At 42.3% G+C, this 14,128-nt stretch overlaps 1 protein-coding gene across 9 annotated transcripts in view; it reads right to left on the reverse strand.

Moving 5' to 3' along the window:
• ZNF827 (zinc finger protein 827) overlaps positions 1–14,128 on the reverse strand; it is a 176,947-nt gene that overhangs the window by 78,096 nt on the left and 84,723 nt on the right. For all 9 annotated transcript variants that reach the window (XM_030917795.1, XM_030917786.1, XM_030917808.1 and 6 more), the window contains 2 exons: positions 7,703–7,942; positions 4,333–4,390 (listed from right to left, as the gene is read on the reverse strand). In XM_030917795.1, coding sequence (XP_030773655.1) covers positions 4,333–4,390; positions 7,703–7,942 — 298 coding nt within the window. The remainder of the gene's footprint in view (positions 1–4,332; positions 4,391–7,702; positions 7,943–14,128) is intronic.

The raw sequence follows: 14,128 nt of genomic DNA on the forward strand, positions 1-14,128 counted from the left end.
AAACCCACAGCCTTCTTTACACTTGGATTGAATTTTCTAGACTCTGAGGTTAAACAGGGAAAGAGACTGCTGTTTTAGCATTTACGGTAAAGTTCCATCTAAAGGACTGATTCAGTGGGAAGTGCCCTGATGAGGACACAAACAAGGGTGGAGGGACAGGGTCAAGGCATTTGTGAGCAGGACCACATGATTCAACCATTTCAGTTGCTAAGTAGATTGATTCTTCTGCCTGGCTACATGGTGTGCCTTGGTGGATTGTTTTTCTCCTTTACTTTTGGGAAGATTTTCGTAATTTGAGAAGCTGAGTCTAAGTTCTTAGGATTAAAAAAAAAGGGGATTCTCAAACCAGTTCTTAAAATGATGTCTGGGATTTGCTTCAAAATAATCTACAGGGAGGGGGAATTAGAGGAGGGAGATAGATAAAAATATCATAAAGCATTAATTGATGATTGTTGGATTGGATGACAGATACTTCTGTATATGTTTGAAATTTTCCATTATAAGAGTTTTTAAAAATGAGGTAGAGACCCAGTGATCCAGAAACTTGGTAGTTATTAGTTTCAACCTTTAGCTTCACCTAAACCCCTTTAAAAAATCCTTAATAAAGAATGCTGTCTCCCATCATTTTCACTCTCCTTATCTACCCATCCTATAACAGAGGTATTAACAAGGGGCAGAGTTGCCACTGGACAGGTGTGAGAAGGGAGGATTTGATGATGAGGAAAGTGCAGTCACCAACCCTTACGGGATGGAGAGTTAACAGCACATATCCATGGACTTCGTGTTCTCTTGGTGCAAGACACGGGCATCAGCACTCCCATGACTCACTGGCAAGCACGTATTGGAACGCCAAGCTACAGAGTGTTTCCTCTTGGGTTGCTACACTTTTCCTTAGTCTTGTGGTTGAAATGAGCATCAAGATAAATAATGATAAACAATTGAGAGGGAAGCTGTGGGTTTATAAAAGGCAGGGATAGAATCAGCTCCTTTCTTCAGTTTTGTGTCTCTTCTCCCCACCTCATGTTCTTGGATATCCAGATGCTAGGATCAGGAGATTCTAGGCATTCACCAGCATGAGAAAGGCAAGGGAAGGCTTGATCTCCGTGCTGTGCTGAGGTTGGCATCCCAGGCTTGCCCTTTACAAATGAAACTACCTTAAATATACCTAGCTACTCTCAAAGTGCGAAAAATTCTGAACTTGATTCCAATTATGAACTGTCCTTCTGAATAGTCAGTTTCTTCTAGGAAATCAAACACAGAAGATATGATTACTAAATAAACACTATATTAGTACTTAAAAATCTGAAGATACAGAAATTCAGAGGTTTGATGTAAATCTTTTTGAAATGTATCACAAATCACACCTTAAAGCATAATCCACACACTGATCTTGTATGTGCAAAGTAAGAGCTCCTTCTAAAACAGGAGTCAGGAAAGAAGAAAGAAAGTTGGCATTTTTTTTCTGTCTCTGATTATCAGTTAACTGAGGTTAAAGAGGATTTCCTGGCATAAAAATTTGATTCTATTCCACCTGAAATAATAAGGCAAGATGTAAAAAGAGATCTATTTATGGATAGGCTAATCAAGCAAGTTGTCTCTACTCAAAGGAAAAATAAAAATAAAAAACACAACGAGGACTTTGTAGAACTATAAGCCAATAATTCCTTAACACTGATTTCTAAACACCATATAATGCTGGGGGCTCACAGGAAGAACCTCTTCCTTTGCTTTGGGCAAAAGCTCTAATTCGGATTTCCTCTTACTCATAATCTCCCAGCAAGAGGAGAATTTAAGGATTGCATCATTTTTGCCAAATGGTTAAATTTCTTTTTTTTCTCCTCTATCCTATAATCATGCTTCAGCTCCAGCCAAGGCAGTTTAGGCTTGAGGCACATTAAAGTCCTTGTATGGGACCAATTTGGGGCCTCCTCTTACCTCTTCCCAGAGAACACCTGAAAAGCATAAAATAATATGGTCTTGCAGCACATCTTTTTGTTGTATAAATATTATGTAATCTTAAAGAGCCAGCAGAAACCTCCATAGATCATGCTGCAGAAACCTCCAGAGTTCATGCTAGTGGGGTCCTGCCCACATCCTCCCTCCGGCAGTAGTGCACCCACCCTGGAGTTGCTGTAAGTGTTGCCTGACAACTATAAGTGAGAACTGCTGTCCCCATTGGAACCCCCTAACGTGGGAGGTTATACATCCCCTGCAGGGGATTAATTGAAGCTAGTGAACCTTCCTGGGGGATGGAGCTGAAGTTACAAACCAGCTAAAACCACATCCTTGCTCTCAGCTCCTTCTCCTTCCCTCTTCTGCCCCCATCACCTCCTTGCAGGTTCCTCTGAGAGCATTCCCTCAATAAAGCACTTCCACGAGAATCTCCATCTCTAGGGGACTTAACCTATAACACTTCAAGAATCCTATGGCAGCAAATTAAAATGAATATTTATTATTTTTAGTCTGCTGTCTTTCAAGGTCTACTAATCTAGCCAATTTCATCAATGTTTAGACCCACAGACACAAGCAATATACTAAATAGCTTTAAGGTTAGATGTAGGAGGGGGCAGGATGGACTCCATGGGAGCTCACATCTCCTATTTGGGCATCAAACTTAATATACAAAATAGCCTTTCCATCCCCCGAAAGCCATTTCTCAATACAATCTGCAGTCCAACTTCCCAGTCTCATTTTCTATCTGTATACTTATATACAGACACAACACTAATATATACCACTCTTCTCTTCTATTAGAACGAGGTTCCTTTCCCTAATACTATATAAACCCAGTGTGAGCCGATCACAGTGGCTCACCCCTGTAATCCCAGCACTTTGGAAGGCCAAGACAGGCACATAGCTTGAGCTCAGGAGTTTGAGACCAGCCTAGGCAACACGGCAAAACCCCATCTTTACAAAAAATACAAAAATCAGCAGAGGATGGTGGCACACGCCTGTAGTTCCAGCTACTCGGGAGGCTGAGGTGGGAGGATGGCTTGAGCCTGCAAAGTGGAGGCTGCAGTGAGCCACAACTGGGCCACTACACTCCACACTGGGAAACAGAGTGACATAGTCTCAATAAAATAAAATAAAATAAAAATAAATAAATAAATAAAATAAACCCAGTGTGAGGCAAGCTGGCTCTGTTTTAATTGCTCTTTGAAATTTGACATTCCTAAACTCCAATTAATGGAATTTTTTTTTTTAAACCTCAGGTTAAAGTTTAAATGAGTACTGTCCACAGGCCTGATGATGCTGTGAGGTCAATTAATAACACATCAAAAAGAAAAATATCATTTACCTTTTGTTGCAAGAAAATTAGAAACAAAACCCAGCAACTATTCCCATCAGAAAGAATCTTTCTCTGTTTGCTCAGGAAAGCAAAGTTCCTTGATTTTAAGACTCCTTGGTAGCTCCCAGCTAGTTTCCACTGTTCCTAGTTATTCATCCTAAAAGTGTATATTGCTCTTGATCATCCTGTAAAGCTGGTATCTTGGGCTAACTCAGAAATTGGAGGGAGGTTTGAAAGTGGAGAATGGTCCTTCAAAGGTGGAGAATGCATTTCCCCTGAGCTCCTTTTCTGCAGTGGTGGGGTTTTCACCTGCTGGCTCTCGCCTACAACGTTTTAGGTTTGGGTGGACTTCAAGGCTCCATGGGAGCAGCAGCACTGGCTGGTCCTCGTCTCCTCACAATGGCAGATGGACAGTGGGCAGCCTACATTGGCTGACCTCCTTAGACTGCCTTTGGCAAGTGGAAAACTCCCTTGTCCACAGTGGTGAATGATATAAATTTTCTTGCAATTTTTTAAAAGCATTATCTTTTTTCTGCTTTTAAAATCTTTGGCTTCCAAATAATGCTGGGAGGTTAAAAAAAAAAGTTGGGATATCCTTGGTGATAAATTATCAGCCTATAGTCACAGAGGCAGTCAGGAGCAGGGTTGCAATAAGACAGAAAGAGGCCTTCGTGAGATACAGACCCAGTCCTGAGTCCCAGCTGAGCCACCCAGCTCAACTCTCAGGCCAAGACACTTTTGCAGAGAGGATGATAATAACATCTACTTCACAAAATTATTGTCAGGAATACAAAACAATAACATATAGAAAATTTCCCAGCAAAGTGACACCTATTAGATGTTTAGTAAATATTAGTGGTCTTCCTTCTTTACTTCTGTATTGTTTCTACCAACTGAGAAATTTTGGTAGAAAATGGTGGTAAATGGTGTGACTCCTTTGAACCCAGTGGGAGAAAGAGGTTTGGGGAGCAACGTTCAACATGTAGTACGGGCTGGTGGCCCACATGGGGTGCTCTGGAGGAACGCCACATGAAGTCGCCTACCTGGTGGTGGTCCGGATGGTGTTTTCTTTTGTATGATTGTGCTCTTTGCTCACTTTTTCTGTAAGGAGAAAGAATGAAACATATACCTCTTAGGTTGTTCTCACTCAACTTGCATCTTTTAGCTTTAAGCAGAAAAACCTTCAACAATTCTCTTTTTCCTCTGTGGTTTCCTTTTGATTTCTTTTTTAAACAACCAGACCCTCCCCATCTTACTGGAAAAGACAATCATTAAAAGCATGTCGACAGTATCCATAAAAATATTTTATTTAAAACCCATCAGGCAAGGCGCAGTGGCTCACGCCTGTAATCCCAGCACTTTGGGAGACCGAGGTGGGTGGATCACGAGGTCAGGAGATCGAGAGCATCCTGGCTAACACGGTGAAACTCCGTCTCTACTAAAAATACAAAAAAATTAGACAGGCGGGCCGGGCGCGGTGGCTCAAGCCTGTAATCCCAGCACTTTGGGAGGCCGAGATGGGCGGATCACGAGGTCAGGAGATCGAGACCATCCTGGCTAACACGGTGAAACCTCATCTCTACTAAAAATACAAAAAACTAGCCGGGCGAGGTGGCGGGCGCCTGTAGTCCCAGCTACTCCGGAGGCTGAGGCAGGAGAATGGCATAAACCCGGGAGGCGGAGCTTGCAGTGAGCTGAGATCCGGCCACTGCACTCCAGCCCAGGCGACAGAGCAAGACTCCGTCTCAAAAAAAAAAAAAAAATTAGACAGGCATAGGGGCGGGCACCTGTAGTCCCAGCTACTCGGGAGGCTGAGGCAGGAGAATGGAGTGAACTCGGGAGGCGGAGCTTGCAGTGAGCTGAGATGGCAGCACTGCACTCCAGCCTGGGTAAAAGAGCAAGACTCCATCTCAAAAAACAAAACAAAACAAAACAAAACAAAACAAAAACAACCAATCAGGACGGGTGCTGTGGCACACGCCTGTAATCCCAGCACTTTGGGAGGCTGAAGCAGGTGGATCACTTGAGGTCAGGAGTTCAAGACAAGCCTGGCCTACACGGTGAAACCCTGTCTCTACTAAAAATACAAAAATTAGCCTGGCATGATGGCATGTGCCTGTACTCCCAGCTACTTGGGAGGCTGAGGCAGGAGAATTGCTTGAACCTAGGAGGTGGAGGTTACAGTGAGCCAAGACTGCACCACTGCACTCCAGCCTGGGCGACAGAGTGAGACTCTGTCTCGGAAAAAAAAAAAAAAAAAAAAAAACAAAGAAAAAAGAAAAGAAAAACCAATCAAAGGGAAACTAACAAATATCAAGTATGTGGTGTGATTTGAATGAGGCCTTAGTAAGTACATACATATGCATACACACGCACACACACATAGAGTTACGGGCAGAGACAGTTATTTCCACTGTATCTTTCCCCAGCTGAAAATGTCTGCTTTCCTCTGATTCAGCATGAAAACTGCAGTTGTTGCAACTGTTCCGCCTCTGACTTTGATGACAACCTTTAAGCATTCTGTACTGTGAGGCCCCTTTGTGAGAGGGGATATAAAAACAGCTTAAGACCTCTTGGTGCTGCAGTCATTCAGTGTTATTCTGATAAATGTCACAAGGGACAAAAAAATATCATTTAGACAAGAAGAGGTAGACACTCCCTTACTGTGGCTTGAGGTCTACGTCTATCAGCTGCCAGAAATTATGTAATGAGCTTTCAAGAGCACAAAAGTTGAACTCTGGCCTTCCCAATGCAGTTCAAATGTGAGGACCCTACACTGATGGTCACAGCTGCCAATGGCTTCTTTTAATATCTAGAAAAAACCTGGCCAATGCTATAAGAGTTTCAGATCTAAACAGCAGGGCAAGTAAAAAACTCTTAATCTTGTGGATTTTTGGAAAAATTTAAACAAAGATTTGCAACACCTGTTTCACACTTTCTACTGCTAGTCTGAAGCCACTGCATGCATGTGTGCACGGACAATTCCTTTCTGTCCACTCAACAATGACAATGAGTGTGAATTTGGATTCACAGCCAGTATTCTTTCAGAGAGCAGGAAATCGGGTCTAAATGACTTGTCTGAGGTCACCCAGGCAGTGACAGCGCCAGGGTTGAGAACTCTCAGACACAAAGTTTTTAGCTGATAGGAGACTGCGACAGCATACGGTTTAGAGACAGACTTTCTGAAAAGAACCACACAGGTCACGCTTTTGCAAATTTTAACTCCTCAATCACTATTAAAGTTATATTGTTTTTAGATAAGCTTCATCCTTCAAAATAAATAAATAAAACTAGCCTGTTTTGGAGCTTGCAAAGATCTGTGTGTCCTATAAAGTTTACAGAATTAGTGATTTCAGCTACTGCAGAGATCTGCAAAAACACCCCCCCGTTTGAGGACCTGGAGGCCACTGTTTTCAGCACCATCTGATAATTACACAACTATGGGCTGTGTTGCCAGGTCAATGAGAAGGTGAACTGTTGTGGTGACAGACAGATTTTAGCTTTTTTTCTCTTTCCTGGTATCTTCCTTAAGAGAGAATTTAATGGATGCTCTAAATGTGTTATCCATAACAAAACAGAGTTTGCTGGACATTAGTAACAGACTTTATCGATGCATAAATTTTAATACTGTAGGCCAGTGCTTGCCTTTGGACAAGGTATTTGTATGTATTTCTACCTGAATCTTATATATGTATACACCATCAACCTCAATCTTGTGCAAAAAAATAGAAGCATATTAAATTTGTTAGGGACAAGTGGTGTGTCGCTTGAAAGAGATGACAAAAGGAACAACTTAGGAACTGGGATCCTTAACTATTTCATCCAGACACTTCACTGAGCTGGTAATTACCATACTTTTTAATTCTAAGTACGTGAGTACAAAAAGTTGATTTACAGAAACTGTTCTGCTAAGGCTATAGCTGGAAATAGTCCTCATATTTTCATCTTTTGCTTTTCCCTTCTTTGTTTTGTTTTTTGTTTTGGCAGGATACAATAAAACCTCATTAATTCAGACCACACTAATTTGGAAGTCATAATAATTCAGTCACTGTTGGAATACATTGAAATTTATCTTTTTCACATTAAAAAAAAGGCTGTTAATCAGATCAACTGCCTAAGCAAAATTAGAGGTGAGGTGTTTAGCCTAGTCAACAGGAATCATTTGCACATAATTGAATAGAGTTTTAATTTCAAGTGATTCTTAACTATTTATTAAGGAAAGGCTGGCAGGAATTCTACCTGGCAACACTTTATTAAGTGTTAGTTTGGGTGGCAGTATGCGTGTTAAAGCAACAAAATTGATTTCTGTCTAAAAAATCCTACAATTCAGGTTGTTTTTTAAAAAAAACTGTGTTAGAAGAGTTTTCCTTCAATGATTTCCAATTATTGACATTTTCCGGTGCATAAACATACCTGACAGTTGAAAGAGGAGCTCGGAAGCCATCTTCACAGAGATATCCTGACTGAAGAGGTTTCTCTCTGGGGGTACTCTGCCCTCTGGCATCTTCTGTAAGGGTTCGGTTTTCTCTCGCCCGATTAAAGTGCTGTAGCCAACATTCCGGCTGGGTGATATTGAGACGTGGGAGTCCTGGATGTCAACCTCCATTGGTTCCTCTTTAATCTTCACCATCTGTGTTTCTTTGTAGCTTTCCGCTGCAAGTAGGTGAATGAAGAGAAACAAAAACACCACCATTTCTTAATTCCAAGCTAAACCCAGTTTCTAATCACAGAGAAAACCATGAAGATTGTGTGAGGGAAGAGAAAAGTGAGTGTGCGCAGCACACTGGACCATAGTTTGAAAACTATTGGCTCAATCATCTGATATCTGAAAAGATAGGAGACTTTAGTTTTTTTTAGCCCAGAGACTCAGGGGCTTGTTCAAGGTCACACAGATGGCAGCAGGGCCAGGCCTTGGCCTGCAAGCTGGAGCCTAGGTTTCTTGACCAAGGTCTCTCACCACCCACATGTGCCCCTTCCTCTCTGCCATGTTGTTTCCAGAACTGAGAGAGGACATGGTAAATGTCTGTTCTTGCTTTATGACTTACTCAATTCAGTGAATCAAATATGAGCAAGCATCTTAACATTATGGTTTTCTCCCTCTATTATTATTATTATTTTTTTCTGAGAAGTAGTTTCACTCTTGTTGCCCAGGCTGGAGTGCAATGATGTGACGTGGGCTCACTGCAATCTCCCCCTCCCAGGTTTAAGACATTCTCCTGCCTCAGCCTCCCGAGTAGCTGGGACTACAGGCACCTGTCATAATATCCGGCTAATTTTTGTATTTTTAGTAGAGATGGGGTTTCGCCATGTTGACCAGGCTGGTCTTGAACTCCTGACCTAAGGTGATGTGCCCGCCTCAGCCTCCAAATGTGCTGGGATTACAGGCATGAGCCACTGTGCCCAGCCTCTCCCTCTATTTTTAAAGCTCTGACCAATTGCTTTTCTTTCTTCTGGGGCACATACATTAATCAAGGATAAATAGGGTCAATTCAACGGAGACACTTGCACCTTGCTGGAGGTGTATGGAAGACCATGTAGGAAGTTAACTGCAGCCCAAGGAGCAACACCTAGAAAAACAGCAATCTTACAAGTTATAGTAATGGTACAATTTACTGTTTGTCATTTAGGTGTGGCTATTAGATGTTGGGTCTTTAGTCTGAAACACTTGTTTTTTAAGGGTGGAATGTCTATGTCCGTGTATTGCTTAGAGTTAATGATAAAACATCTTTGAAACAAAGTGGGACAATTAGCCCAGAAAATAACTTGGGTCGCTTTAAAATAAGGCCACACTTTCAAATTAATAATAATAATTAGTAACTAGTGTGTACTCAGCACTCTGGAAAACAAAAATCAAAGAGGATTTTGATAGTTGAACAGATAGATGATAGACAGAAAGAAAGAGTAGTGGGTTGAATTGTGGTCCCCCAAAAGAAACATCTACATCCTAACCATGGGAACTTGTGAATGCGAATGTGACCTTATTTGGAAAAAAAAAGGTCCTTGCAGATGTGATTAAGTCAACAATCTCAAGAAGAAAACATCCTGGATTATCTAGGTGGGTCCCAAATCCAATGATAAGTGTCCTAATAAGACACAGAAGAGGGCAAGACATAGAAACAGTGGAAAAGGCCATGTGAAAACAGGCAGAGACTGGAGTGATGCAGCCACAAACCCAGGAGTCCCTGCAGCCACCGGAAGCTGCAAGAGGCAAGCCAGGACCTTCCCCTAGAGCCTCTGGAAGGAGCGCAGCCAGACCAACATTTTGATCTCAGACTTCTAGCCTCCAGAACCATGAGAGAATAAATATCTGCTGCTTCATGCTTCCGCAACTTTTTGGTAACTTGTTACAGCAGACCTTGGAAACTTTAGATAGATAGATAGATAGATAGATAGATAGATAGATAGATAGATAGATAGGCAGATAGATACATAGGTACACAGAACAAATAGTAAGAAACAGTGTAAAGGCCGTGCTGATCTGTGGGACAGCCAGGAGATGTCATCAGGGAAATCTCATTGTTAGAAGCTGGGAGGTCCAAAAAACTATGCTTTCCTTGGAAAGCATGACATGGGTGAACATCAAATACATGTATATAGTCTATTGTCTGGTAGTTAAAAAAAAAGAAGAGCATTTTAACCTAAATGATTAAAATTAATACAGTGCTATCAAGATCTTGTGTAAGAAGGGTGTTAATTGCTCTTTTTTCTTCCTGACATATTACACATGCTTCTCAGGGAAAACTGTTTGTTTTTTGTCAACAACTAAACTGCAGGCAAGTGTGGTATTTACTTTAGATCCCTCCCCGCTTTCCCTACTCCTGCCAAGCTGTTTTTTCTCTGCATGTCTGTGAAGCAGCTCATAAAAATCAAGTTCACTGATTCAGTCAGTCATGATAAAAAAAATTTTCAAAAGAAAAAAACAGAAGAAGAAAGCTGTGCAAGATACACACTTAGCTTCTCTGCCTTTACTTCCAGTCCATCTGACTCTTCCTGGAGAACTGATCTTCCTCCCTCAAGTCCCTTAGGGATCTGGTGACCTCACAGCCATCCTGACCTCCAGCCAGATCAGCCACCCTCACGGGCAGTCACGACACAGCTTCCCTCGTCATGCTTCCCCAAAGTACCTAATATTTGGAAAATAAACAGTGGGGGCAGTGTCATGTACATAATGATGCTTGTGAATCTTGCACTGGGAAGTCATTCTAAGGCCTGGGGACAAACACAAAAGAATACTAGGACAAATACAAAGGGATTCACTTCGTTTAAAAAAATCTTGACACTATAAAAAGCAAAGCCAGAAAGAAGCTCTCTTATTTATCTTCTCCTCACACCTCACACCACCCTGCCTCATTTCCCTAGCTTTGACCATGGCATCAAAAATCACCTGGCTATTTGCACCACTAAATTTAATGAAATTAGTTTTTAAAAGCTTCCTGGGATCACATCAAGTATGATTTACATGAAGTGCTTTCTGCTCTTTCTTATGACAACCCTTGCCCTTTCAAGAATGCACAAAACACTGATCACTGATAAAAAAGCCTTTGACTTTCTTAATTCACTTGACAGATTCCAGACTCAGGGAGAGGAGTTTTCAAACTAACATCTCAATGGGCAAGTGAAACAATGGACATAAAATACAGTAAATATCATAGTCCCTTCTCTTCCATGCAATAGCATTATTGCCAAGTGTTTTCTTGGCATTTCTTTTCAAGCAGGATTCCTCAACTTTGGTACTACTAACATTTGGGGCTGGATAATCTTTGTTATGGGGGACTATACTGCACATTGTAGGATGTTTACCAACATCCTTGATCTCTCTACCCACTAGATACCAGTAGGATTATCCTCTAGTTTTTTTTTTTTTTTTTTTTTTTAAGAAATGGAGGTCTCACTCTGTTGCCCAGACTGGAATGCAGTGACTATTCACAGGTGTGGTCACAACACACTGCAGTCTCGAATTCCTGGCCTCAAGCAACCCTCCTGCCTCAGTCTCCTGAGAAGCTGGGGCTACCTGCACAGGCCACCATACTGGGCTCCATCCTCTAGTTTTAACAACCAAACATGACTGCAGATGTTGCCAAATTTTCTTGGGGGAGGGAAGGGCAAAACCACCCTGGTTGAAAACCACGGCTCTAAAGTTTTTGCCGCATTCTAGTTTTGCTCCAAAAAAAGTTCAATCACCACACAAGACAAAGAAGAAAGAAAAAGCTCCTTTCATTTCTAGCCTAGGCCTAGTATCAATCGCCATCTCAGCCAGGTTCCTGGACAGGCTGAGCTGGCAACACTGGTTTCTGTTACATACCTCACTTGGTCCCTAGGCCAGCTCTCTTCTTTTTGCCTGGGGTGTTCTAACATAACAATGGTTGAATTAATCACTTGTACTCACTCTTAGCTTTGTCTCCCATACTCAGGGACATGTCTACACATCCAGGATCTTACTCTTTCCTGTACACACACAGTGTGAATCCTTTTAGAATCTCTTCCCAAAATAATAGGACAAATAGTCATTTTATCCCAAGTGGTCTATATATTGTTGCTGCTGGTGTGGTGGTATGCCTATAGTCTCAGCCACTCAGGAGGCTGAGGTGGGAGGATCTATTGAACCAGGGAGTTCAAGGCTGCAAGGAGCTATGATTGTGCTACTGCACTCCAGCCTGGGCAATAGAGGGAGACTCTGTCTCAAAACAAACAAACCCCACAAAAACCAAAAAAACTACAAGATATTTCAGAGGTTGAATGGAAAGGACTTGGTGGCTGACTGTAGTCTGAATTAAGAATGAAAAGACAGGCTGGGTCTGTAATCCCAGTACTTTGGGAGGCTGAGGTGTATGGATTGCACGAACCCAGGACTTTGAAGACCAGCCTGGGCAACATGGCAAAACCCTGTTTCACAAAAAAGTACAAAATTAGCTGGGTGTGGTGGCACATGCCTGTAGTCCCAGCTATTTGGGAGGATGAGGTGGGAGGATCATCTGAGCCTGGGAGGTCGAGGCTGCAGTGAGCCCTGATTTTACCATTACACTCCAGCCTGGGCAACAGAGCAATAAAAAAAAAAAAAAAAATACCTCAATTAAAAAAAAATGAAGAAACAAATGTGAGAGAAATTATAGATGAAACGTATACAGGAACTGGATGAGAGGCAGGTGAGATAAAAACGAAATTCTATGAATTGTAAGCCTCTAAGGTTTGGAAGATAATATTAATAGGAGCAAGGAAACTAGAAAAGTTGGGCTGAGGAGAAATTTAGGAGAAGTTCTGTGTTGCCTAACTATTCAAGTCTCCCACAGGAAGTGGAGGTTGTGATGGCTTATAGGCGGGAAGGGAAGGACATTTGTGACATGGAGATGGGAAGTCATCTGAATTCATGGGACAGAGTGAGGTCTGCAAAAGACAGCGAGCAGAGGGCAGTGGATGGGGTGAAACTGTTATTACCTACCCTTAAGAGGAGGAGGAAGAAAAGAGCAAGGAAAAGAGACAGAGAGGGAATAGTCCCACCTGGTGTGGTGGCATGGAAGCTGGGAGAGAAGGAGGCTCTGCAGGCGCCACGTGAGCTTCCTGCTCTCTGCCTTCTTGCCCTTGGGTTCCTGTACCTGCATAACGATTCCTTCTCTGTCCCACAGAAAGCCTTAGCCTCACCCTCCCTACCTCATCTCTGAGCACTCCTCCATGTGACTTTGTGCTCCTGCAATACTGAAATATTCCAGTTGCTTGAACAGAGCATGCTGCCCCTTGCCTTATCTTTTGTTATGTGCTCTTTCCTTCCCAAATATGCTGATAAAGCCTATTCAAGCTTCAAAACCCTATTCAGATGTCCCTTCTGTGTGCAGCCTTCCTGTATCTTCCTCAAGTGGCACTCTCTCCCTCATCTTTTCTATATCTAGAGTGCTTGTACCTTGCAGATATTGTGATGTCTTACATAGCAATTATTTTGTACCGATTCATTTCCCCTCTGGACTGAATTCTCAGGGGAAGGCTTAGTTCTCGTTCATCTTTCATCCCCAAGACAGCACAGGGCATGGTGCGTTGAGCAAGTTTAATGCTATGATTGCCCCATGCATCACCTGAAGTATGGCACACGGTGGTGTGTAATGTTATCCTCCCTTCCTGGGCCCTCAGTCTGCCGCAAACACTCATACATGCTACAGATTACAACGAAGTATGAAAGGATGTAACACTGGAAATGGCACTGATAGAAACAGTATCAATTGGTTATTCCCTCTCATTCTCAGCTATCATGATTTGGATCAGTATTGTAGAATAAAAGCTTAAAAGAGCCTCTAAAAGCACTGTCAACTATGCCATGCTGGCACCATTCACTTTCTAGAGTGACAGGCTTTTCAATGGGATAAATAAAAAATCTTTCATCTCCAACTTATAAGCCTCAAAGATACAAAGGTCTTGGTTGGGCAAACACCTTCCACATATGAAATTTGATTCCTGCAGGTCTTGGGATTGATCATTACTTAAAACCTTGTGAACAAGAATGCAGACCAAAAGGACCCATGAAGTGAAACAAATGATCAGGACCCAGAAATGAGACCCCATGTTAACATCTTTACCTTGGGCCTGGCACCCGCTGGCATGTCATAAAGGCAAGATGCCTGCTCCCTTTGCCTTCTATTTTTGCCCTTCCAAAATCACAATGGAATGAAGAGTTGGGCTGGGTTTTCTTGGTTGCTCAGAGAATGGTTACGCCCCAGATCTGCTGGAGTGGAGGCCAAGGATGGAGGCAGAAAAGGAAACGTTTATTCCACAGAAGTCTGAAATTACGTGTTTAGCTTCTTCTTAGAGAGAAGCAATGTGGAAGTAAAGCAGCCTCAGGTCCTGAAGTCATCCCGT

The sequence above is a fragment of the Rhinopithecus roxellana genome, chromosome 2 (genome assembly GCF_007565055.1).
Source record: "Rhinopithecus roxellana isolate Shanxi Qingling chromosome 2, ASM756505v1, whole genome shotgun sequence".
Classification (NCBI taxonomy): Eukaryota; Metazoa; Chordata; class Mammalia; order Primates; family Cercopithecidae; genus Rhinopithecus; species Rhinopithecus roxellana.